At 42.2% G+C, this 26,637-nt stretch overlaps 1 protein-coding gene across 1 annotated transcript in view; it reads left to right on the top strand.

Moving 5' to 3' along the window:
- Positions 1 to 26,637, top strand: part of VAV1 (vav guanine nucleotide exchange factor 1) — a 113,664-nt gene that overhangs the window by 62,348 nt on the left and 24,679 nt on the right. The window contains exons 7-17 of the mRNA XM_067464113.1: positions 562 to 630; positions 3,662 to 3,765; positions 6,092 to 6,191; positions 8,437 to 8,532; positions 10,889 to 10,957; positions 12,020 to 12,106; positions 17,585 to 17,670; positions 18,741 to 18,873; positions 19,533 to 19,642; positions 22,071 to 22,172; positions 23,701 to 23,798. Of these exons, the coding sequence (XP_067320214.1) occupies positions 562 to 630; positions 3,662 to 3,765; positions 6,092 to 6,191; positions 8,437 to 8,532; positions 10,889 to 10,957; positions 12,020 to 12,106; positions 17,585 to 17,670; positions 18,741 to 18,873; positions 19,533 to 19,642; positions 22,071 to 22,172; positions 23,701 to 23,798 (1,054 nt within the window). The remainder of the gene's footprint in view (positions 1 to 561; positions 631 to 3,661; positions 3,766 to 6,091; positions 6,192 to 8,436; positions 8,533 to 10,888; positions 10,958 to 12,019; positions 12,107 to 17,584; positions 17,671 to 18,740; positions 18,874 to 19,532; positions 19,643 to 22,070; positions 22,173 to 23,700; positions 23,799 to 26,637) is intronic.

The following is a 26,637-nucleotide window of genomic DNA, read 5'->3' on the forward strand; positions in this document are numbered from 1 at the left end:
AATGATGCATGAGTGTTCAACAGGGGGGCACATATACTCCTTAGCTCTCATGAGGAAGAACTTCCTGACTGTGAGAGCCGTTCAGCAGTGGAACTCTCTGCCCCGAAGCGCGGTGGAGGCTCCTTCTTTGGAAGCTTTTAAACAGAGGCTGGATGGCCATGTGTCAGGGGTGATTTGAATGCAATATTCCTGCTTCTTGGCAGGGGGTTGGACTGGATGGCCCATGAGGTCTCTTCCAACTCTTTGATTCTATGATTCTATGATCCACAGAAGGTCCCATTTGAAAACATGTCTTTGCCTTATTTTCTTACACACTTCATTAAAAGTCCCCATCAGGTCACAGTCACTTTGATTTGGTTCTCTCCTTGGAATAGAATCCAGCAGATTTGAGGGCATATGTAATGGTTTCTCCTGTTTCTGGCTTTTCCCATGTTCCTCGCCTCTCTTCCCCACACACCTTACCATTGTGTATTTATACCCGTCATCAGACCAATATGCCTAATTTGCCTTGAATTTTGCTTGTTGTTAGCTCATTTTAACCAGGTTGTGGTTTCTCCATAGCATTTTCTGAAACCCCTGCAGCTGTTTTTGCAACCTCAAGACTTAGAGAATATTTTTATTAACATAGAGGTAAGATAATTATACGTGTTTATTTATTTATTTATTTATTTATTTATTTAAAGAGTGTATATTTCGCCCTTCTCACCCCGAAGGGGACTCAAGCATTCGATGCCAGGACAAGAATTCATTATATGCATACAGAAGCATTAAAAACATTTATCTCAATATTAAAATACACTGTTTAAAACCATCTTGGCAACATTGATTTAAAAAAATGCTATGTTGACTATCCTAGATTTATTTAGTATTTATTTATTTATGACATTTATATGCCGCCCTTCTCACCCCGAAGGGGATTCGGAGTGGCTTACAAGATATATATGCATACAATATGTTATATTATTAGCATAGTACAATATCAGTATTATATATTACTATATTGTACTATATCATTATATTGTAATATTATAAGTACCATTACATGTAATATAAAATATATAATTATAATATCATATTATTTATTTATTTCACGCATTTCTACCCCGCCCTTCTCAACCCCCGAGAGGGGACTCAGGGCAGCTTACAAAAGGCACAATTCGATGCCAACATAAACATAACAATGGATAAAACATGTAAACAGCAATTATAACAATTAAGACAGTCAGTCCATACATTAAAATCAATAAAATCAATCAATCAATAAAATCAATAAAAACAATCTAATGCTCAGCGTTCGCCATCTCATAGTCCTTACTCAAACTCAGCCCCCCCCCCCCGAATCAAAATCCTAGCTACGAGCCTGTCTATGGATGTTGATGAACTATAACTCCCAAACTCAAGGTTAATGCCCACCGAACCCTTCCAGTAATTTCTGTTGCTCACGGGAGCCTTGTGTGCCAAGTTTGGTTCAATTCCATCGTTGGTGGAGTTCAGAATGCTCTTTGATTGGAGGTGAACTATAAATAGTCCGTAAATTCATTCCACATTGTCAAGTACTCTCGATTCTGGTCATCATTGTCCTTATCTAACCGCCAGATTGCCCGAAAGCCTGGTCCCATAACCATGTTTTTAATTTCCTTCTGAAAGAGAGGAGGGATGTCGGTGACCTAATTTCCCCAGGGAGTGAATTCCACAGGTGAGGGGCCACAACTGAGAAGGCCCTGCTCCTCGTCCCCACCAATCTCACTTGTGATAGGGGTGGGATCGAGAGCAGGACCTCCTCAGAAGATCTCAAACTCCAAGGTGGGACATAGAGGGAGATGCGTTCGGACAGGTACACTGGGCCGGAGCCATATAGGGTTTTGTAGGTTAAAACCAGCACTTTGAATTGTGCTCGGAACTGGAGCGACAGCCAGTGGAGCTGACATAACAGAGGGGTGGTATGCTTCCTGTATGATGCTCCGGTGACTAATCTGGCTGCCGCCCGCTGGACTAATTGAAGTTTCCGAACAGTCTTCAAAGGCAACCCCATGTAGAGTGCGTTGCAGTAATCTATTCGGGATGTAACAAGAGCGCGGACCACTGTGGCCAGATCTGACATCCCAAAGTATGGGCGCAACGGGTGCACAAGTTTTAATTGTGCAAAAGCTCTCCCGGCCACCGCCACAGCTAGTAATATTATTACATTATAATATTACTAGCTGTCTCCTGCCATGCTTTGCTGTGGCCCAGTCTGGTGATCTGGAAAATAAAGTAATGTGAAAGTGTTGGTTTCTAATGTATGTAATTTCTTTCTGCTTGTGGGTAAACAGTATTTCTTGCTATTTCTTTGTCAATGTTGATGTGGAGATTGTCTGGTTTACTATACATAATATAATTTATGGAAATTCAGTGTCTGGTTTTCCTATTCCAGTCTTGTATATTTTCCTTTGGGTACAGAATCCAATTGTTAGTCTGAAGGAAGGGGGAATGCTTTTTTTAAAAAATGCATCCAATGTAGAAAAGGCTTCTGAGATTATGAAGGCATGCATCCACCATTCCTGCAATGTGAGGAGTTTGCCACATACCCTTTTAAAATAAATATCATTACTTCCTGTCGATAAATGTATGTTTGGGTAATGAATTGACAAAGTTTTTTTATGACATAGAGGTGTGTGAGGAAGCGTTAATCCCACCGCTTGTCAACAAAATTATGTGAGGAAGTGTTAATCTTCTTTAATGCCACCAATATTCTGTGAGGAACCTTCTTTTAGATATCAATTAAGCTGCCACCAATATGTTTAGAGACGCTGGTTTATGTCTCTGTTTATCTTTAGTTGTGTTGTGAGGTGACTTTGGTAGTGTGGAATGCACCAAGCATAAAAGCAATGGAGGAGGCAGGTTTGAAATACAAAGAGAACAAGATTTATTGTTAACAGAACGTAATTGTTGCAGTTTTGAGAATTTGAACTTGGCACAAGGCTTGATGTTACAAAATGGCTGGTTTGAGATACATACAGGCTTCTGATGTTACAATTCTACAAACTCCTTCTTTAGTGAAGTGCTTATACTACTTCAGAGTTCCCTATTGTGAATATCCACACTGTTTGCCCTATACTCGGAACAAACCACTGATCACCAGTCTTTCCTTACTGGCGATCCTTTAAACCCCCTCTGTTAGATTCTTTAACCTAAGCAATCTAACAAGGTAACACCTTCAGCTCTCTTGCTGAAGAAATATTCACAAATTCTAAGAACTACTGAATTCTCACAGCTTCACAACACTCTGAACCTCTTCCCCGGGTCTCATCCACCGGACTAAACTACTTTTCCCAGAGTCCTTTCTTGACTCTGCTATTTCCCCAGAGCCCTTAACCGGCTCTGCTCTTCTCCTCAGGGTCTCTTCCTCCTGACTGGAAATTAACTGACACTTTCAAACCTTTTTCTCCTTAAGCTCCGCCCACCTCCTCTGAGGCTGTGTTACCATGGCAACCTATCCCTCACAGTTAGGCCATAGCAACTAATGTAAAACCTAAATACAGTTTAAATACAGTATAATAAACACTCTATAATAAACACATCTCTACAAGGTGCAATCTATATATGTTTTCAAAAACTTGCAAAAATGAGAAATAAATACAAAAATGTATATTTCTTAGATTTCTTTTTTTTTCTCCATCAGGAACTTCTGAAGGTTCATCGGTGCTTTCTGGCAGATCTGAAGAGTGCTTTGTCTTTTAGCAATGCTCAGAGCCTCTACCAAGTGTTCATCAGGTACAAAGAAAGGTGGGTCTGTCTCCCAAGGGGAGTAAATACATCCAAAAACTAAGTGGCCCCAGTCATAGCAGGGTCCTTGTTCCTTCCATTTTCCCCAGCGTCATTGCCTTCTCTAAGTTTTCCTTTCTTCTCATGATGTGGCGAAAGTACTTCATCTTGGCCTCTAATATCCTTCCCTCCAATGAGCAGTTGGGCTTTATTTCCTGAAGTATGGATTGGTTGGATCTTCTCGTGGTCCAAGGCACTCTCAGAACTTTCCTCCAACACCACAGTTCAAAATCTTCTATCTTCCTTCGCTCAGCCTTCCCTATGGTCCAGCTCTCACATCCATAGGTTACTATGGGGAATACTATTGCTTTAACTATGCAGATCTTGGTAGCCAGTGTGATGTCCCTACTCTTCACTGTTTTATCGAGATTGGACATTGCTCTCCTCCCAAGAAGTGAGCATCTTCTGATTTCCTGGCTGCAGTCTGTGTCTGCAGTAATCTTTGCACCTAGAAACACAAAGTCTGTCACGGCCTCCACGTTTTCTCCCTCTATTTTCCAGTTGTCAATCATTCTTGTTGCCATAATCTTGGTTTTTTTGATGTTTAGCTGCAACCCAGCTTTTGCGCTTTCTTCTTTCACCTTGATTAGAAAGCACCTCAGCTCCTCCTCGCTTTCAGCCATCAAAGTGGTGACATCCACATATCTAAGGTTGTTAATGTTTCTTCCAGCAATTTTTACCCCAACCTTGCATGATGTATTCTGCATACAAGTTGAATAGGTTGGGTGAGAGGATACAACCCTGCCGTACACCTTTCCCAACCTTGAACCAATCTGTTCCATGGTCAGTTCTTACTGTTGCTACTTGGTCCTTATACAGATTCCTCAGGAGAGAGACAAGAACTTGCCACAATTCATTATGGTCCACTCCACACAGTCAAAGGCTTTAGAATAGTCAATGAAACAGAAACAGATGTTTTTTTCCTGAAACTCCCTGCCTTTCTCCATTATCCAGTGGATATTGGAGATATATCTCTGGGCAGAGATGTAGCTAGGGGGAGGGCTTGAGGGGCTTCTTATGGTGGTCTGCGAGAAGGCCTTACTGGTGCATTATTTAAACTGTTATGTGTATTCATATCATGATCTGATCACCATACTCAATATATCCCATATGCAAGGGGGTAACGATACAAAAGGTTTGCTAGGCTAGACCCTCTTTCACTCAGACTCAGCCCCCCCTGAACCAAACTCAACCCCCCCCCCCCCCCCCCCCGAAACAAAATCCTGGCTATGGGCCTGAGCCCAAGGAAAGATGTGAATGTCATTCACACTACAAATCACACCACACCCCTTTGATACTACTTTAATTGTCATGCCTATTGGAATGTGTAGTTGAGTGAGGCACTAGAATCTGACAGAGAAGTGCAAATACACAACGAGATGACAACATCCAGGATTCCATAGGATGGAGCCATGGTAGATAAAGTGGTATCAAATGATCTGATCACCATACTCAATATATCCCATATGCAAGGGGGTATTGGGGTAACAATACAAAATGTTTGCTAGGGTAGACCCTCTTTCACTCAGAATCAGCCCCCCCCCCCAAAATCAAACTCAGCCCCCCCCCCATCAAAATCCTAGCTACGGGCCTGTCTCTGGATGTTGGTGAACTATAACTCCCAAACTCAAGGTCAGTGCCCACCGAACCCTTCCAGTAATTTCTGTTGCTCATGGGAGCCTTGTGTGCCAAGTTTGGTTCAATTCCATCGTTGGTGGAGTTCATAATGCTCTTTGATTGGAGGTGAACTATAAATCCCAGCAAATATTGTTGTTGTTGTACTGTTGTAAACCGCGTTGAGTCGCCAATTTAGGCTGAGAAACGGCGGTATACAAGCACAGTAATAAATAATAAATAAATAAATAAATAAATACAACTCCCAAATAACAAAATCAACCAAAAACACCCCACCAGTATTCAAATTTGGGCGTATGGGGTATTTGTGCCAAATTTGATCCAATGAATGAAAATACATCCTGCATATCAGATATTTACATTATGATTCATAACAGTAGCAAAATTACAGTTATGAAGTAGCAATGACAATGTTATGATTGCGGGTCACCACAACATGAGGAACTATATTAAGGGGTCGCGGCATTAGGAAGGTTGAGAAACACTGATCTAGACCAAGATCTGTTGTGGAAATTTAATACAGTTTCGTCCAAGCCAGAAGTTATGCCTATAGTGACAATATGTGTGATATACAATTCAACTCCATTAGTGACCAATGTTCAAGTACTAGCTAGGCCTCCATTCTTATCAAGTTCTTATTCTTCATCTGTAGATTCTTACTGTATGGACGATACTGTAGCCAGATAGAAGCAGCCACTAAATACTTAGACCAGATCAGCAATACCAGTGTGGATGTGCGCATGAAACTGGAGGTGAGCACTACTCTTTATTGTCGTTCACATGCTGGACTTGCATTATATGATTACTAGCTCTTAAACTTCCTTTTTTCACAAATTTTATTGTTGATGTTTGTTCACATTAGAATCTAGAGTGCAGTCCACACAGTAGAAGTAATGCGGTTTGATACCCACTTTAATTGCTGTGATTCAATGCTATGAAATCCTGATATTTGTAGTTTGATGAGATACAAGCATCCTTTGGCAGAGTAAGTTAAAGCCTTTGTAAAACTTCAAATCTCATGATTCCAAAGCATTGGGACATGGCAGTTAAACTGGTGTCAAACTGCATTAATTCTGCAGTATAGATGTATCCTTAGTATCTATGTTAGGACAAAATAATCTAGCGTGTATTTTAAAAAACAAAATACTTATTAAGTGCTTTTATTTATTTATTTATTTATTTATTTATTTATAATTTATTTATTTATAATGATTAAACTTTATTAACTGCGTCATCCTGAACAACATGAATGTCATAATTATACAATGGAATAACATTCATAGGAAATATTGTAAATCATGCAAATTTGCAAATACAAATATAATAAATTACAGTCACTCCTGGGCAATGTTCAAATTCAAGCAATTTGATTGGGCTGAAAGCAAACCCATTGTATAATTACAGCACCTTCCATTAAACAACGTAATTTATTATGATAACTTCCTAACGGTGAGAGTTGTTCAACAGTGGAACTCTCTGCCCCGAAGTGTGGTGGAGGCTCCTTCTTTGGAGGCTTTTAAACAGGGGCTGGATGGTTGTCTGTTGGGGGTGCTTTAAATGCGATTTTATTTATTTATTTAGGAGCTGGAGCTGATAGAGGGAGCTCATCTGCTTCTCCCTGGATTCGAACCTGCGACCTGTTGGTCTTCAGTCCTGCCGGCACAGGGGTTTAACCCACTGCGCCACTGGGGGCAGTGGGCTATATGGGCTATATGGCCATGTTCTAGAGGTATTCTCTCCTGATGTTTCGCCTGCATCTATGGCACGCATCCTCAGAGGTTGTGAGGTCTGTTGGAACAAAAGGTTGGCGGTTCGAATCCAAGGAGCGGGGTGAGCTCCTGCTGTTAGCCCCAGCTTCTGCCAACTAGTATTGAAGGATCAGTCCTCCTCTTCATAGATCCAGGTGTTGTGGAGAATTTTAAATGGCAGTTTGTATCTGCCTACCAAGCAGCTAAGTTAGTCTTCACTTCTATAAACGGGTTCAAACAATTGCCCAAAGAGGCTGCCTGCCAATGCTGATCCAGCTATGTGCCTCCAAATGGCCTGTCAATTTATGGCAACCACACTAATTTCACAGGGTTCTCTTAGGCAAGGAAAGCTCAGAGGTGGGTGAGCCAGTTCCTATCTCTGAAATATAGCCAACTGGACCTGGTATTCCTTGGATGTCTCCCAGCCAAGTACGGACCAGTGCTGGCCCTGCTGAGTTTCCAAGAGCAGACTGGATTTGGTGCCTTCCAAGTCTTTGACTACTGGTACTCTGAATAAAAGAGAAAAAAAGCCAACAAGTTGGGCGAGAGGCCTAATAATGACTCTAATGCAAATTGTGTAGTTTTATGTGAAGCTGCTTAGTCTTTTCTCTCTGCTGGAGATTAGTTAGAAGTCAACAAATGGTTATCAACAAATGGCTACCTATCCGACCGCATCTTGGCCTATGAACCCACCAGGACTTTGAGATCTTCCGGGAAGGTCCTGCTCTCGATCCCACCTGCTTCTCAAGCACGGCTGGCGGGGACGAGAGATAGGGCCTTCTCGGTGGTGGCTCCTCGGCTGTGGAACGCCCTTCCTACGGACATTAGACTAGCACCTTCTCTAATGGTATTCTGCAAAAAAGTGAAGACCTGGCTGTTTGAGCAGGCGTTCGAATAATTAGTGCAATGATTGGTTAATGAACACTGGAATGGAACAATGGATGATGAATCTGGATCATGTTTTTGATGATGAGACGATAATGAATGGTTATTGTAGTAATTGTTATTAATTATGTAATGTGTTAGATTATTAACTGTTTTTTATACTGTAGCATTGAATTTTTGCTGTTTTTATTTGTTGTGAACCGCTGTGAGTCGCCTTCGGGCTGAGAACAGCGGTATATAAGTAAGGCAAATAAATAAATAATAAATAAATTATCTACATGATTGCATTACTTTAGAGCCATGCTGACACTGGTGTTAAGTTTCTAGAACCCTTCACAACCTTGCTTAAATTTCTGCTTTTCAGGAATGTTCTCAAAGAGCCAATAACGGGCGCTTCAGCTTACGTGACCTCCTCATGGTACCTATGCAACGGGTACTAAAATACCATCTGCTTCTACAGGTAACGAATGACGTCTGTCAGATAATGACACATAACAGAGATGGAAAGGCAAGATGGGGGAAATGGGATGATGCACTGAAAATACAAGACATGATCCCCTTCTGTGCGGAATCTCTTCATTTTAAGTGCTTTGGTGCTTGATGAATAGCTTAAGCCTTGTAGATAAAGCCAGCAGCCCTTTTTTGTGTCTCTAGGGACCTTATCACACTATGCCCTCCCCCATAATGTTTCTAGAACATTAATGAGTCTAGAACAGGGGTCCTCAAACTTTTTAAACAGAGGGCCAGGTCACAGTCCCTCAAACTATTGGAGGGCAGGATATAATTTGAAAAAAAAAAGAAGAAAAGAATGAATTCCTATGTACACTGCACATATCTTATTTGTAGTGAAAAAAAAACTATAAAAATTAAAATGAAGAACAATTTTACAATATAAAAATTAAAATGAAGAACAATCTTAACAAATATAAACTTATTCGTATTTCAATTGGAAGTGTGGGCCTGCTTTTGGCTGATGAAATAGAATTGTTGTTGTTGTTGTTGTTGTTGTTGTTGTTGTGTGCTTTCAAGTCGTTTCAGACTTAGGTTGACCCTAAGCGAGGGCCGGGTAAATGATCTTGGAGGGCCGTATCCGGGCCCCGGGTCTTAGTTTGAGGATCCCTGGTCTAGAGGAAGGCCGTGGAGTGATTCCCCTCCTTCCCGTATGATGAGAAGGGAAGTGTGGAGGAATTGCTACAGGGGGGCACGGCACCCCGTCTGTTCACCCTATCAGATGGGGGGGGGGGGTGGGTGTAGTGAAATTGCTACTCTAGGTTAAAGTTTTTGTGTATAGCTCTATGTTTACATATGGCAGATAGGAAGAATAGGCACAGACAGGGTAGCAACAGCAGAGATAGGATTCATTTGAATATGTGAAGCCGATTGGTCATATGCAGATTAGTGTAGGCCCAGGATTTGAAAAGGCTGCTAGGCCAAAATGACAGTTGGGGAGAGCAGAGCTGAACATTCCAAAGGGGCAGAGCCTAGGTTCTGAAAGAGGCAGTTAGAGGGAGGGAGTTTGAAAACGACAGTTAGGAATCTGTGTGTGAAGAGGACAGTTGGTTTTTGAGTGCCTGATAGAAATAAGCAGTTATGAAGACGTGTTAAAGACTTCTGATACAGAGAAGCAGTTAGTTAAATAGAGCTCGAGTTTTAAGGAACATAAAGAAGGCTAGTGTTGCCTTAGTTCAGAATATAATTCAGCCAAGAGTGTGTGAAGCAAGTAACATGTTTGTGAATTTGAAACATTGATAGTCTATTCAGAAAAATTAACCAAGTAAATGATACTGACTGTAAGCCTCAAGATTGCAACAAAACACACATGTAACCACAAGCGTTGAAGCCAGAAGTTATAAATAAACTGTGTTACTTCGTTATACACAAGAGTGTTTCATTGCCTGTGATATAAAGTACACAGCAGACAGAAAGTCCCAGCCAATATAAAAGAAGAAACTGAATCAGTATAAGGCAGCAAAGAGGTTTTTAAAGAGGAAATAGTCTCTCTCTCTTGCCTCAGGGGGAAACATTAAAATAACATTAAAAGAGAAAAAATTATGGGGAACTTATCTATGGTGCTGCCTGTGATGTAGACATTTGTGGCGGCCAACGTAGGATCCACAAACATGCCAAAAGAGGGCATGACCAGCCATGAGTTGTGTGAAGAGAGACATTAGTGGCCGTAAAATTGGATAAAGGAAGCAGAGGCCGGCGTAAAATTGCTTTAAAAACCCACGCCTGATGAGTGAATGAAAACAAAGAAAAACTAGGAGTCAAGAACTTTTTGCTCAGGACCACCTTCCTTATCTCCGGGCTAACTTTGTTCCCCCCTTCTGGGAGCTTCATTAGTAACTAAACTTCCAAGAATGCCTCAACCTTCTTGCTTTGGTAATAATATTTTGCATATACATCAGCAGTTTTTTTTTTAAAATTGACAAAATACCCAAGAGGTTTCTGCTTTCAGCTCTCACTTCTGATGCTGACACAAGCACTCATTGAAGGATGATGGTTGTTGTATATTATCAAGTCATTAATGGCTTATGGTGACCATAGCCAACCATATCATGGGGTTTTCTTGGCAAGATTTATTCAAAGGGGGCTTGCTTTTGCCTCCTTCTGAAGCTGAAAGGGTGTGTCTTGTTGAAGACCACTCAGTAGGTTCCCATAGCTAAGCAGGGATTCGAAACTCTGTTTTCAAAGTCGTGCCCCCAACGTTCAAACCACTAAACCCAACTGGATCTTCCATTGAAAGACAGCCTAGCTATTTTGTCCCTTATATACAAATATCTACTTTGTGTTGTTCTCTCCCTTCTCCACTCTAGGAGCTGATAAAATATACAGTGGAACCATCTGACAAGGAGAATCTGAGGCAGGCCCTAGATGCTATGCGGGTGAGAAACCTATCTTAATGTATTGCCAAAGGCTTTCATGGCTGGAATCACTGGGTTGTTGTAGGTTTTTCAGGCTATATGGCCATGTTCTCGAAGCATTCTCTCCTGATGTTTCGCCTGTATCTATGGCAAGCATCCTCAGAGGTGCTTGCATCCTCTGAGGATGCTTGCCATAGATGCAGGCAAAACATCAGGAGAGAATGCTTCGAGAATATGGCCATATAGCCTGAAAAACCTACAACAACCCAATCTATCTTAAGCTGGGCAGAATGGCTTAACACAGTCTAAAAAGATGACTCTGGAAGTTTAGGATTTCTGGGGTCTCTTGTGAAAGGGGAGGGTAGAGGTATTGGTAGAAATGGTATTTACTTACGAAGGCGATCCCTCGTTTTCTGAGGATGATTGTCTTCCAATATTCTTGTGGGTCCGTAGGTGGCTGTGTAGCCCTATTCTTGCTCTGCATCTTCTTCCGCAGTGAGGGCATTGGTTTCCAGGTGGAAGGCAGTCTCGGTCGGGTTTGGCTTGACGCGCCTTCCTCTTGGCACGCTTCTCCCTTTCGCCCTCCATTCGTGCCTCTTCAAATTCTGCAGCACTGCTGGTCACAGCTGACCTCCAGCTGGAGCGGTGAAGGGCCAAGGCTTCCCAGTTCTCAGAAATGGTATGGCCTATGGATCATATCTTTTGTGAGGCCTTACTGAATGCCCCCCATCTGTGAGAGATTTACTTAAAAGCCTTCTTCTAAAAGACAAGGTGCACCTCTCAGCATCTAATTTTGGACAAAAATCAAAACCCAATTTTGGTAAACTAGAAATGTCTGAATGGGCAGGTCTTGGAAGGGGCAGCGGGTTGTGGAATACATACATGCTACCTGAGATCATCCATTACAGGCAGAGCTATTGAGATTGTTTAAGGATACTTGCCTGTGAACCTGATGGTTAGGTGGGCATTGTTGGGTTAAAGATACTGTCTCTTGTAATTTTTATCTCTCCTACTCCTAGAAGTTTCTTTATTTTCTTTGACTAAAACCACACCATTTTATTTCTATTTTTTCTCCTGGCCTAGGATCTGGCTCAGTGCATAAATGAGGTCAAAAGAGACAATGAAACACTGAAACAAATCACTAATTTCCAGCTGTCTATTGAGAACCTGGTGAGCATTGCTGCAGGGGATTTTGGTGGGTTTTGGAAACTTTCTGAAATAATTGTATAGCATAAATTACATCAGGTATGGGAGCAGGGTCGGCTCAACTCATTACGCAAAGTAAGCATTTGCAGTATAGTTGATTTTGCCCAGGGGCGCTTTTGGGGGGAAAATAGACCTTGATATATGCGAGTTGTAGTTACTGGGATGTATAGTTCACCTACAATCAAAGAGCATTCTGAATTCCACCAATGATGGAATTGAACCAAATATGGCACACAGAACTCCCACGACGAACAGAAAATATATATCCGTGATTGGTTGGGCGGGGGGGGGGGGGGGGGATACTGTTTGCTTACCATTGAAAATTACCTAGGGCCGCGTCTGTATGGGAGAAATCATGCAATCATGACAACACAGAAATGCTGGACCGCTCTCACAACCACCATGTCAGACTACACAGAGAAGCCATTGAAATCCACAAGCATGTGGACAATTTCAACAGAAAGGAAAAAACCATGAAAATGAACAAAATCTGGCTACCAGTATTAAAAAAACTCTAAAATTACAACAGCAAAACAACAGAGAGTAAACAATCAGGCACATCAAATCACTTTCAACAAAAGATTCCCCCCAGGCACTTCCAAGCCATTAAATGCTAATCAAGGTGTTCAGTTGAAACATTCACACCTAGCTCCAGCAGACAAAAGTCCTTTGTCCCACCCTGGTCATTCCACAGATATATAAACCCTTTTTCCTAGTTCCAACAGACCTCACTACCTCTGAGGATGCTTGCCATAGATGCAGGTGAAACGTCAGGAGAGAATGCCTCCAGAACATGGCCATATAGCCCAGAAAAACCTACAACAACCCAATCATGCAATTGCTTTTGAAGCTACTGTTCGTTTTTGTACTAAGACATCCACAGTTTCCTACCCAGCTTCCCCCCTTACATGGTCATATATACCACCGTGTCTACCATGTCCTCAATCTATAGTAGGAAAATACGCAGTTAAGGAAATCCCCAGAATGGAAAAAAAATCAGAGAGGGCACATGCTGCTACAGTATTCCTGGAAACATTGCTCAAATCCTTTCCTTCTCCCTCCTCCCAGTCACTAACACTGTCATTGTATGATGTTTTGTCCCTCAACAGTCTCTCCTCCTGCACAACTCAACCCAGCAGTCAAAATCGAATTAGTAACAATAAAAAAACATATGTAGTACTTGAAATAATGAACACATCAGTTACAAAACAGGACAATTTATAAACCAATACAGCTCCCTCTTAAAGCTATTCCCTTAAAGGTTTTCCATTCTAAGAGCCTGCCCAAATAAACAAAAAATGCAACCTGCCAACAGAAAGACAAGGAGTGAGCCATTCCAGCTCCGTAGGTCTAGAGTTCCCAAACCTAAGGGCAGTCTCTAAGAAAGCCCTATCTTGTGTACCCACCAAGCATACTCGTGAGACTGAAAGAAGAGCCTCTTAAGGTGTAGGCAAACTTAAGGGGGAGATACCACCAGTCAGATTGCCTAGACATAATCTAGACCAGTGGTTCTCAACCTTCCTAATGCCGCGACCCCTTAATACAGTCCCTCATGTTGTGGTGACCCCCAACCATAACATTGTTTTTGTTGCTACTTCATAACAGTCATTTTACTACTGTTATAAATCATAATGTAAATATCAGATATGCAAGATGTATTTTCATTCATTGGACCAAACTGGGCACAAATACCCAATGTACCCACATGTAAATGCTAGTGGGGTTGGAGGAGGATTGATTTTGTAATTTGGGAGTTGTAGTTGCTGGGATTTATAGTTCACCTATAATCAAAGAGCATTCTGAACTGCACCAGCAATGGATTTGCACCTATGCCATACAGAACTCCCATGACCAATGGAAAACACTGGAAGGGTTTGGTGGGTATTGACCTTGAGTTTGGGAGTTGTAGTTCACCTATATCCAGAGAGCACTGTGGACTCACGCAATTGTGGATCTGGACTAAACTTGGCACAAATACTCAATATGCGCAAATGTGAACACTGGTGGAACCTGGGGAAAATAGACCTTGACTTTTGGGAGTTGTAGTTGCTGTGATTTATAGTTCATTACAAACAAAGAACATTCTGAACTCCACCAACGATAGAATTGGCTCAAACTTCCCACATGGAATCCCCATGACCATCCGAAAATACTGTGTTTTCTGATGGTCTTTGGCGACCCCTCTGACACCCCTTTGCGACCCCCCTCAGGGGTCCCGACCCCCAGGTTGAGAAACACTGATCTAGACAGTGCTGCGTATAATCATAACCAGCGCTTTGGATTGTGGTTAGATGAGCAATCAATGGAGATATTGTAATAAGTGCATTGCGTCCTCCCTATCATTGTAGGCAATCACTCAAGGCCAAGTATTATTGTCTTCCAAAGGTAGAGTTTTGGCAATTGGTTAAGATGATTGATCCATATCCACCACCCACGTGCCAGTCTGTAGCTAGGAGTTTCCAGATTTCAGTCCTGCTCTCGTGGTCACTCCCCAATTGCCTGTTAATTATTGGTTGATGAGGCGATAAAACTGCTCCGACACACAGCCATAAAGCAATAAACCAATTAGTTTTATTTAGAGATGATATACATAGCAGAGTTGCATGGTAGCGTCTGCCTGCGACAAAAGACAACTCAGTAATGGCTACTTGGCTTTTTCTTCACACTCAGTAGAACATGCCTACTTACATTCCATACAAAGCATCATATGTCACATACAGGAAGCAGAAACGAACACACACAAATATACTTTTCTGGGATTCATACATAACTCAGTGGTTCCTTAACTCTATCACTGATGAACATTATTACATGCACTGCTTACAGCATTAAATCATGTTTTGGAAATCTACTACATAATCCAAAATACAGAAACTGACATTGCCATGGCACTTTTGTTATTTTTTTTTGTTTGGAAGACACCTGTGCATGAATTAGTGCACAATTACCAACACACAATCTTCATAGAAAGTGGTTCTAATCCAATGGCACAGATACTTATCTGTCTGCCTTCACAGCCATTGTAACCTTATTATATTCATATTATATTATGATATTAATATAATTCACTTAAAACTGCATTATATGTCATTGGGATCCAGATTGAGAGAGAACGAGGTTAGAAGCTCCCCAGAGGGGTTGTCCTCATAATCAGCCACAGTTAATAACACTCTGTATAAGCTCTCTCTTGAGCTTTCTTTCAAGCTTTGAACCCTCAGTTATTTTCTTCTTCTCTAGCAACAACCCTACTTTGTTTCCTAGGTATCTCAACACTTAATGGCTAATCCTCTACCTCTTATCCAGTAACTATCCCTTTCCTCTGCTTCAAATTCCTTCTATCTGCTTTTAATCAGCTTTTCTTTTATCCAATACATGTCGCTTGCCCATTGTCATTGTGACTGTGCTTATTGTAATCTTATATTGCTATGTTTTCATTTGTTTTATGCAATTACGTTATTATTGTTCATTATTTGCGTTTTCGGTTTTATTTCATGCAATTGTTGTTTGGGCTTGGCCTCATGTAAGCTGCATCGAGTCCCCATCGGGGAGATGGTGGCGGGGTACAAATAAAGATTATTATTATTATTATTGGGTTGTTGTGGGTTTTTTCTGGCTGTATGGCCATGGTCTAGAGGCATTCTCTCCTGACGTTTCCCCTGCATCTATGGCAAGCATCCTCAGAGGTAGTGAGGTTTGTTGGAACTAGGGAAAAGGGTTTATATATCTGTGGAATGACCAGGGTGAGACAAAGGACTATTGTCTGCTGGAGCTAGGTGTGAATGTTTCAACTGACCACCTTGATTAGCATACAATGGGCTGACTGTGCCTGGGGAAAACTTTTGTTGAGAGGTAATTAGATGTCCCTGCCTACTTCCTCTCTGTTGTTGTGCTGTTGCAATTTTAGAGATTTTTAATACTGGTAGTCAGATTTTGTTCATTTTCATGGTTTCCTCTTTTCTGTTGAAATTGTCCACATAAAAAGCTCTAAAATTGCAACAGCACAACAACAGAGTTTCGGGAGCCTGTGGTCCAATAAGTAATTTTTCCAAGCTCTGGATTCATTCTCCCAGTTAACTATTATCTTATTTCAAGCCCTTATTTAATACCACTATTCATGTTCTTATGCAACTGAACACCCCTAGAGAATAAGCAGGTATGCTTTTATTAACATAATACATAATACCTTGTGGTGAAGGAAAGAAGTTTTTTATTGGAAAATGTTATGGTGGAAATGTTGCACCCTACCAGACTGTGACTGTGATCCAGAGAAACATGTTCACAGGCTCCTTTTTGGAGGGTAGGGAAATAAAATTGAATAGATAGATCTTGTATCTTCACTGCAATACGTAGTTATTCCTTAATTATTTCAGCAGTTATGTTTTTAACTGGTTTTAATTTTATTTGATAGATTGATTTCATTTTAAACTTTTGTACAAGTCAAATTATTAGCTGCCTTGATTCCCAGGCTGGGAAAAAAGGCAAGATACACATAATAACAAAAACCCTAAGACAGTACAAATACTGATACCGATCCGATTCCCATTTCCCTGACACCAGTGTGCATGATTTCTGTTGAGATTAACTTCACAATTCAGCAGCAGATCAGTTGCACAACTTCAGCGCTTTCCAGTAGCTTCTTCCTGCACAGTATTTTCAGTCAACTGCTTCCACAGCCTGCAGTCACGCTGGAACCTTTTACAGACACTTGAGCACATGCCCGGCCATTGTCAGTTTTACCATTGTCTTTCCCCCAGTCTAGATGATATTACAAACTTACCACAGCATACAGTTATACCTTGTCTTAGCAGACAGGTTCTTTAATTACATATAGCCTTCGACGAACAACATCACAGCACAAGGAGAGATATACACTGTACATGACTTCCTTATATACAATTCTATACAATTACACATAGCAATCACTGATTGGTTCCCAACTCATTGACTTCACTCAAACCCAGGATTGCATCATTCACAATCACCTGGACTAGGCCAGAACACATTCCCCAAATGAAGTTCTATATACAGTTAATGCATGACTCAGCATTTCCAATAGAAGCCCATTAGCAGTGCATGACTCAGCTATATTACATTACAATACATTGTAAAACCTGACAATTTCATTTCTCCACATCCAAAAAAATATGTTATCTTCTCTAGGTATTTCCTAGGTTTTCCAGCATACATTTATGGTTTTCTTAGGCTGGAGGGCCTTTCTTTCAATAAGGTTAGCTATTGTCTGTGGTTTTGCATATCCATGTGAAGTCCAAGAGCATATCCCCTGTGGATACCGGGTATGTGTTTATGTCGAAGTGTACTAGTACTACATCTAATATCCCTTTATCATAGATATTTTTGAGTTCCATTAAATAAAACAAAACAGGTTAGTCCTAAGCAAGGCAACTGATTCATTGTAAGGAACCTGGTTTCTCTTCTCTCTAGACACAATCCCTCGCTCACTTTGGAAGGCCAAAGATTGATGGCGAAGTCAAGATCATCAGTGGGGAGAAGCGCTCCAAAATAGACAGGTGACTGAAGATGGGTGACTCTTATTTCAGTGGATCCTTTTTATCAACTGGGGTTTAGATTCAGCAACTTCCCCCCCTCCCCAGTGGATGATCATCCTATTATATACACTGGTATAGTAAAATGATGGCCCTTATATTTATTTATTTATTTATTTGCTACATTTGTATACCACCCCTCTTAGCCTGCAGGCGACTCGAGGCGGTTCACAAGGCAACAATTCAATGCCAACAACATCATAAAAACACAAAAACATTAAAAAGCATTAACACATAAATTAAAACAATTTATTTTATTTATTTATCGTGTCATCTGCAACCAGAACATTGTATTACATTTCTAACAGAACAAAACAAACAAACAGATAAAAACAAAACAAAAAAACAACACAAATTTTGCAAACTTGGTAGCTGATTAAATGTCCTTTGACCAGCATCTGGCCACTTGGAATGCCTCTGGTGTTGCCGCAAGAAGGTCCTCCATCGTGCATGTGGCAGGGCTCAAGTTGCACTGCAGCAGGTGGTCACCGGCCCGCCCCTCTCCACACTCGCACGTCGTGGACTCCACCCTGCAGCCCCATCTCTTAAGATTGGCTCTGCATCTCGTGGTGCCAGAGCGCAGTCCGTCCAGCGCCCTCCAAGTCGCCCAGTCTTCTGTGTGCCCAGGAGGGAGTCTCTCATCTGGTATCACCCACGGATTGAGGTGCTGGGTTTGAGCCTGCCACTTTTGAACTCTCGCTTACTGAGGTGTTCCAGCGAGTGTCTCTGTAGATCTAAGAAAACTATTTCTTGATTTAAGTCGTTGACATGCTGGCTGACACCCAAACAAGGGTGTCACCACCCCAATCCCCCCACTATTGGCTGCAATGACAATAATAAAAACAATCATTTCGTCTCCTAGATGAAAACATAATCCAATCTCATAATCCAATTGTTCCATGATCAAAATATTTGAAGCTACCTTTGTTTCTTTTGAAGAGTTTCTAGTTGATTTAATCACCGATAATATTTATAAAATGCTTTTTTTATCTGTCAGCTTTGTTGGAGGTTCTCAAGTTAAAAATCTCTCACAGGTATGCCTTCCTTCTGGATAAAGCTCTTCTCATCTGCAAGCGAAAAGGAGATTCATACGAAATGAAGCAATTTGTTGATTTGTCCAACTACCAAGTTCAGGATGACTCTTCTGTAGTGAAGGACAATAAGAAGGTAAGGTCTAGATACATCCTTTTGGGGGAGAAAATCAAGAAGGACTGTGAGGGCAAGAGGAGCTGAGATCAAAATGTCCTGATCATCCCCCCCCCCCAAAGTCATATTTATTTATTTTATTTACAATATTTGTATACCGCCCCTCTCAGCCTTCCGGCGACTCAAGGGAAAATTCAATACCGCCAAAAACAGTTACAATATAAAAACTTTAACATCAGTAAAATCATAACAGCTGTAATAAAACATAATTCAAGAAATACTCATTAAAACAATGTCCAATCCATCTTGTAGTTGATTCCATTCTTATGTCAATTACTTAGTATTCGCAAATGCCTGCTCGAATAGCCATGTCTTGAGTTTTTTCCGAAATGCTAAAAGCGAAGAAGCCGATCTAATCTCCATAGGAAGGGCATTCCATAGCCGAGGGGCCACCACTGAGAAGGCCCTGTCTCTCGTCTCCACCAGCCGTGCTTGTGATGATGGCAGGACTGAGAGCAGGGCCTCTCCAGATGATATTAAGGTCCTCGAAGGTTCATAAGGGGAGATGCGTTCGGACAGGTAAGTTGGGCCAGAACCGTTTAGGGCTTTATAGGCCAAGACCAGCCCTTTGAATTGTGCCTGGTAGCATAATATGCCCTTCCTTTTTTTCTTCTTCTCAGTGGAGTCACATGTTTCTCCTAATTGAACTTACTGGATCTTCAGGGTATGAACTGTACTTCAAGACACGAGAGTTGAAAAAGAAGTGGATGGAACAGTTTGAAATGGCCCTGTAAGTCTCTTCAATTCTTGTAGCTTTGTATTCTTTAATGTATCCTTCTAAGCCTCTTATAGGAGCCCCCGGTGGCGCAGTGGGTTAAAGCACTGAGCTGCTGAGCTTGTTGATCAAAAGGTCGCAGGTTCAATTCCGGGGAGCGGCGTGAGCTTCCGCTGTCAGCCCTAGCTTCTGCCAACCTAGCAATTCGAAAACATGCAAATGTGAGTAGATCAATAGGTACCGCTCCGGCGGGAAGGTAACGGCACTCCATGCAGTCATGCTGGCCACATGACCTTGGAGGTGTCTACGGACAACGCTGGCCCTTCGGCTTAGAAATGGAGATGAGCACCACACCCCAGAGTCAGATATGACTGGACTTAACTGTCAGGGGACTACCTACCTACCTAAGCCTCTTATATATTGAAGATCAATTGCTGGTTAACTTAAAATTAGTATTGGTACACAGTTTTGGTCCATAGGTTTCATGGGAATTTATTTATTTACAGTATTTATATACCACTTTTCTCACCCCAAGGGGGACTCAAAACGGTTTACGCATAGATAATGGCCAAAGTTCAATGCCTTACAACTACAATAGTAAAACCACACTTTAAACATAAATCATATTAAAAACAGTACATCATCAAATATCAAAACAGTTATTAAACCATAAAACAATCTCATCAGTCGAGTCGCCGTTCCAGTCCTTGTCCCACTAAAAGCTGCATACATCTATTGTCCGAAGGCCTGGTCCCAGAATCATGATTTTAATTTTTTTCTAAAGGTCAGGAGCAAGGGAGCAGATCTTACCTCCTTTGGGAGTGTGGTCCATAGGCAGGAGGCCACAGCTGAGAAGGCCCTGCTCCTCGTCCCCACCAGCTGCATTTGAGCTGTTGACGGGAGCGGAATGGAATGAAATGAAAACATCTAAAGATTAGAATATAGGGGGTTAAGACAGGAGGACAAAGGTTGTGGAAATTTCAGTTTCACAGAAAGAAAAAAATTCTGTTCTCCATTTATAACTGAGGGTTAAGTGAGTCAAAACAACCCAGCTGCATTCGTGGTCCCAAATGCTCCCAAGAACAAAGCTAGAATATAAGATAGTGTCACTCTGTATGTTCCTGGAGAATATATGGATACAGCTGCTCCCATTGACCACAAATCTATAAAATTTTGGAAACTATATACAATAAGATTCCTATAGCCACTGAAGATAAATTCCTGGATGAAATTTAATGATCTGAAATGCCATTACATTATCTGACAACCAGTCCCAGCATGCCATAGAATTGCATTTGAAGAGATAGATATTCTTTAAAAAAAATTTATACACACACAAAAAAATACGAACATTTTGTTGGAATTTACATAGAAAGTGGGAGAACACTAAATTTATGGGAAAGTAGGAAAATATTAAGAATGATTAGAGATATTCAAAAAATGAAAAGGAGAAAAGAGAGAGAATACACACACACATACATAGAGCTATTGTCCTCCCAACCCTGCTATATGCCTGTGAGACGTGGACCGTCTACAGGCATCACATGCAACTCCTGGAACGATTCCATCAGCGCGGCCTCTGGAAAATCCTGCAAATCTCTTGGAAAGACAGGCGGACAAACGTCAGCGTGTTGGAAGAAGCAAAGACCACTAGCATTGAAGCGATGGTCCTCCACCATCAACTCCACTGGACCGGCCACGTTGTCCGGATGCCCGACCACCGTCTCCCAAAGCAGTTGCTCTACTCTGAACTCAAGAACGGAAAACGGAATGTTGGTGGACAGGAAAAGAGATTGAAAGATGGGCTGGCATAGGCAAAAACTGGCATAGACACTGAGAACTGGGAAGCCCTGGCTCTTGACCGCTCCAGCTGGAGGTCAGCTGTGATCAGCAGTGCTGCAGAATTTGAAGAGGCACGAATGGAGGGCGAAAGTGAGAAGCGTGCCAAGAGGAAGGCGCGTCAAGCCAACCCCGACCGAGACCGCCTTCCACCTGGAAACCAATGCCCTCACTGCGGAAGAAGATGCAGAGCAAGAATAGTGCTCCTCAGCCACATACAGACCCACAAGAATACTGGAAGACAATCATCCTCGGAAAGCGAGGGATCGCCTAAGAGAGAAGACGTACATACATACAAAAATACCTGAAAAAAATAGAAAAAAGCTAAATAAAAATAAGAAAAAAATGAAAAAAGTCCTTTGACTTTCATTCTGTGTCTTCGCCTATATTATGTAATTACTTAGATAGATATTCTTAAGAGGTGTATCCTTTCTTGGAATTTGCTGGGTTCTTCAATGCAATTCCGCAGAAGGAATTTACTAGTACCAAACCATTAAACAACTTCAGGGAGTTTAATTGTGTCTTTTGTAGGGCAGGTGGAAAAACTTCCCCTTCTAGTTGCTGTTTGTGAAACTTAGTGACTCTCTGTTTCTCTCTGTTGCAGTTCTAATATCTACCCTGAAAATGCTATGGCAAATAGACATGAATTTCACATGTACTCTTTTGAGGATACCACTTCTTGCAAAGCTTGTCAGATGCTGCTGAGGTATGTGGGCTACCACCTTTTCCCCAAGTTCTGGGGGAGAATAAAAAAAATATCCATAATACAGCTGCCAGTTTTCCGCAGCTCCACTTTTCAGACTTAATTATTTATCGTGTCAGGAGCCAACCAAAAACAGTTGTATTGCATTAAATAACAGACAAACAAACAAACAAAACACAAAATTTGCAGACTTAGTATTCTATTAAATGTCCTTTGACCAGTAGCTGGCCACGTGTAGTGCCTCTGGTGTTGCTGCAAGAAGGTCCTCCATTGTGCATGTGGCAGGGCTCAGGTTGCATTTCAGCAGGTGGTCAGTGGTTTGCTCTTCTCCACACTCGCATGTCGTGGATTCCACTTTGTAGCCCCATTTCTTAAGGTTGGCTCTGCATCTCGTGGTGCCAGAGCGCAGTCTGTTGAGTGCCTTCCAAGTCACCCAGTTTTTTGTGTGGCTAGGAGGGAGTCTCTCATTTGGTACCAGCCATTGATTGAGATTCTGGGTTTGAGCCTGCCACTTTTGGATTCTCATTTACTGAGGTGTTCCAGCAAGTGTCTCTGTAGATCATAGAAAACTATTTCTTGATTTAAGTCGTTGGTGTGCTGGCTGATACCCAAACAGGGGATGAGCTGGAGATGTCACTGCCTTGATCCTTTTACTGTTGGCTCCTACTCTACGGTGGATGTCATTTGGTGCAATACCGGCTAAACAGTGTCATTTCTCCAGTGGTGTAGGGTGCAGGCACCCCGTGATAATGCGGCATGTCTCATTAAGAGCCACATCTACTGTTTTAGCGTGGTGAGATGTGTTCCACACTGGGCATGCGTACTCAGCAGCAGAGTAGCATAGCGCAAGGGTGGATGTCTTCACTGGATTTGCTTTTGATCCCCAGGTTGTGCCAGTCAGCTTTCATATGATATTGTTTTTAGCACCCACTTTTTGCTTGATGTTCAGGCAGTGCTTCTTGTAGATAAGAGCACGGTCCAGGGTGACTCCCAGGTATTTGGATGTGCTGCAGTGCTCCAGTGGGATTCCTTTCCAGGTAATCCTCAGAGCTCAGGATGCTTGTCTGTTCTTAAGGTGAAAAGCACATGTCTGTGTTTCAGATGGATTAGGGATCAGCTGGTTTTCCCTGTAATAGGCAGTAAGAGCACCTAGAGCTTCGGAGAGCTTCTGTTCAACCATCTCAAAGCTCCCTGCTTGAGCAGTAATGGCACGATCATCAGCATAGATGAAACTCTCTGTCCCTTCTGGCAGTGGCTGGTCATTTGTGTAAATGTTGAATATTGATGGAGCAAGCATGCTCCCCTGAGGCAGACTGAAGTGAGTGGAACTGGTAATGTATAAATGTATATGTATAAATGTATCAATGTTCTCTTCTCACTTTGGAACATGGAGTTTCAGTTGATACCAATCATTATTTGGAATGACGTCGGCTGAGCTTTGGTTTGCAACAGAAGAGAGTCTTGTAAGATAGACAGGCAACATTCCACTTTTTAATGAGTTTCTTCCCCTCTTCTTCCCTTCTGGACACAGAGGGACTTTCTACCAGGGCTATCGCTGCAGCAAATGCCGATTACCTGCTCACAAGGAATGTCTAGGCCGAGTGTCACCCTGTGGGAAGTCCAGCTCAGGTAAATTTCTAGTTTTCTGAGAGTTTTAAAAGGATCCCTTGAGGATAGGGAAGATCTTTGGCTGTCCTTTGACATCCTGCTGCTATGCCCACCATCCTGAAGATATATAGATGCTCTTTGGCTAGAGCAGGGGAGCATTTTCCATTCCAACTACAATTCCCATAGTGGAGGGTATGGAAACTCCCAAATGTCCCTCCTGGAGTAGGAATGGATTGGCTATAGATTTCACTGGCCTTCATTTGTGAATACACTTTTTCCTAGTGGGGGATGTAGGGCTTATTTAGTAATGTTATTTACAAATAAGCATCTCCTTTTCATTAAACTTTTCTGTTTGCTCCTTTTCAGCCCCCAGGAAACCTCAGCTGAATATTTCTGGCTATGATGTGATGTGGACACTAGTGGGCAATCAAGTTCAGATCTCTGCTCTGTAGGAGCGCTTCCAGATATAACTTAAACCCGCATGGAAGCGGGTTTAAAAAACCCACTTCAGCACAGGTTTAAGCTCACTCACTCCCCCCCTCCACACACACAAAATCCGGACTTTCCAGCAGGGTGTCTAAATGCCATCCCAATAACAATCAGGATGGCATGCAGCCACCCTGAACTCCCCCCGAAAAAAACCCTAAAAATTAAAAAAAACTTACCTGGCTACCTTTAAGGTGTTCCTTGTGTCCTCCCAGTGAGAAGAGATTGAGGATGAGGAGTAAATTGCTCATAACCTCCCCCACCCCCAGTCTCCAGACACATCATTTTTTCATGCCAGGAGGACACAAGGAGCACCTTAATGGCAACCAGGTAAGGTTTATGTTCACCCCCCTCCCCCCCAAAAAAACCCCAGGCTTTCCAGCAGGGTGTCTACATGCCATCCCAATAACAATCAGGATGGTATGCAGCGACCCTGAACTCCCCCCGAAAAAAACCCTAAAAAAAAAAACTTACCTGGCTACCTTTAAGGTGTTCCTTGTGTCCCCTCTGTGAGAAGAGACTGGGGATGAGGAGGAAAATTGCTCCTCGCCTTCTCTCCAGACACATCATTTTTTCATGCCAGGAGGACACAAGGAGCACCTTAATAGCAACCAGGTAAGGTTTAAGTTCACCCCCCCCCCCCCGCCAAAAAAAAACCCCAGGCTTTCCAGCAGGGTGTCTACATGCCATCCCAATAGCAATCAGGATAGCATGCAGCGGGCCTGAACCACCTCCCCCCCCCCCCAAAAAAACCCCCCTTAAAATAAAAAAATGAATCTGGCTACGTTTAAGGTGTTCCTTGTGTCCTCCTGGCAAGAAGAGACTGGGGGCGAGGAGGAAAATTGCTCCTTGCCTCCCCACCCCCAGTCTCCGGACACATCATTTTTTCATGCCAGGAGGACACAAGGAGCACCTTAATGGCAACCAGGTAAGTTTTTCTTAATTTAAGAGCTGTTTGGGGGCCTGGGAGGTGGGGTTGGGCCCCATTCCAGACCTTTGGGCTCCAGGAGCCCAAATGGTTTGGGATGGCAAATGAGGACTCACCTCCAGGTAGTCCTGGACCCTTAGAGACTCTATGCTGGTCTTGGACAGATTACCCAAAAACCTGGTCCCATATCCATGTTTTCAGCTTGCTTCTGAAGGAGAGGAGAGATGTTGATGACCTAATTTCCCCGGGGAGTGAATTCCACAGGCGAGGGGCCACCACTGGGAAGGCCCTGTCCCTCATCCCTATTCTAATCTAATATTTTGTTCCTCTCTCTGTCATTGTCCTCCCCCTCCTCCATCACTGCTCCCAATCACTAGACATACCAAGCATTATGTTTATTTTAGTATTAACAGACAGGAGTAGGTTTTGGAGTCCTCCTTCTGTACCTTCTTAACCATGACAGGGATTTATATGCAACTTCCTTCGTCAAGATTGGAATTCTGATATTGTTGAGGAAGGAAGGGCAACAAGACTGGGAAAAATGGAGAGCTCTGTACCAGTTTGAACTGGTACAACGGGCAGCAGCCAGGCTCTTATTTATTATTTATTTATTTCGGGCACTTCTACCCCGTCCTTCTCAACCCCCTAGGGGGGACCCAGGGCAGCTTACAACCGGCACAATTCGATGCCAAAAATTCAACAGATAAAATACATAACAGCAATAGCCACAATAGTTAAAAACAATCAATTAATACAATAACAACTAAAAAGCCAATCTAGTAGCCAAGGTTCACCAAGTTCTAAAATCCGTAAGTCCATTCAGCATTACCATAGTCCTTTCCACATTCTGGTCGTCATTACCTTGTCCATCTGCCAGATTACCCAAAAGCCTGGTCCCATATCCATGTTTTCAGCTTCCTTCTGAAGGAGAGGAGAGATGTGTTATCATGTGTTAGCATTATGTTTATTTTAGTATTAACAGATCTTTAATTATCGTATCTATCTAAATACTCCCTACAACCAGTAGTATGCCAGACTTATTTCAACAAAAATGGTTTAAGTCTTGTTACTAATGTTCACCAGAGATTTGCTAGTTACTGATAAATTAACACACACACACACACACATAGTATTTTCTAGTTTCTGTGATGTAGTAAACATAGGTTATTGTACAACCCTTAACACCTGTGTACTCCGGTACCCAGCACAACTTACTATCGGAGGAGGGTAGGGATTGCAGAGTTGCGTGTCTTGAGCATTCCTGGTCCTTGCAGCCAATGAGAGTGAGCCAGCTGATTCAATCTCATTGGCTGAGGATGGGCCTGACCAGAGTGGCCATGTAGGCTTCATTCTAGACTCCTATTGATGCAATTGCTTGCCAAGTGCCATGCCACCCACCCTGCCTGCATTGCAGTTTGATACAGTATTGTCTTCAAATGTTTTTAA

This window comes from Anolis sagrei, chromosome 2 (assembly GCF_037176765.1).
Source record: "Anolis sagrei isolate rAnoSag1 chromosome 2, rAnoSag1.mat, whole genome shotgun sequence".
Classification (NCBI taxonomy): Eukaryota; Metazoa; Chordata; class Lepidosauria; order Squamata; family Dactyloidae; genus Anolis; species Anolis sagrei.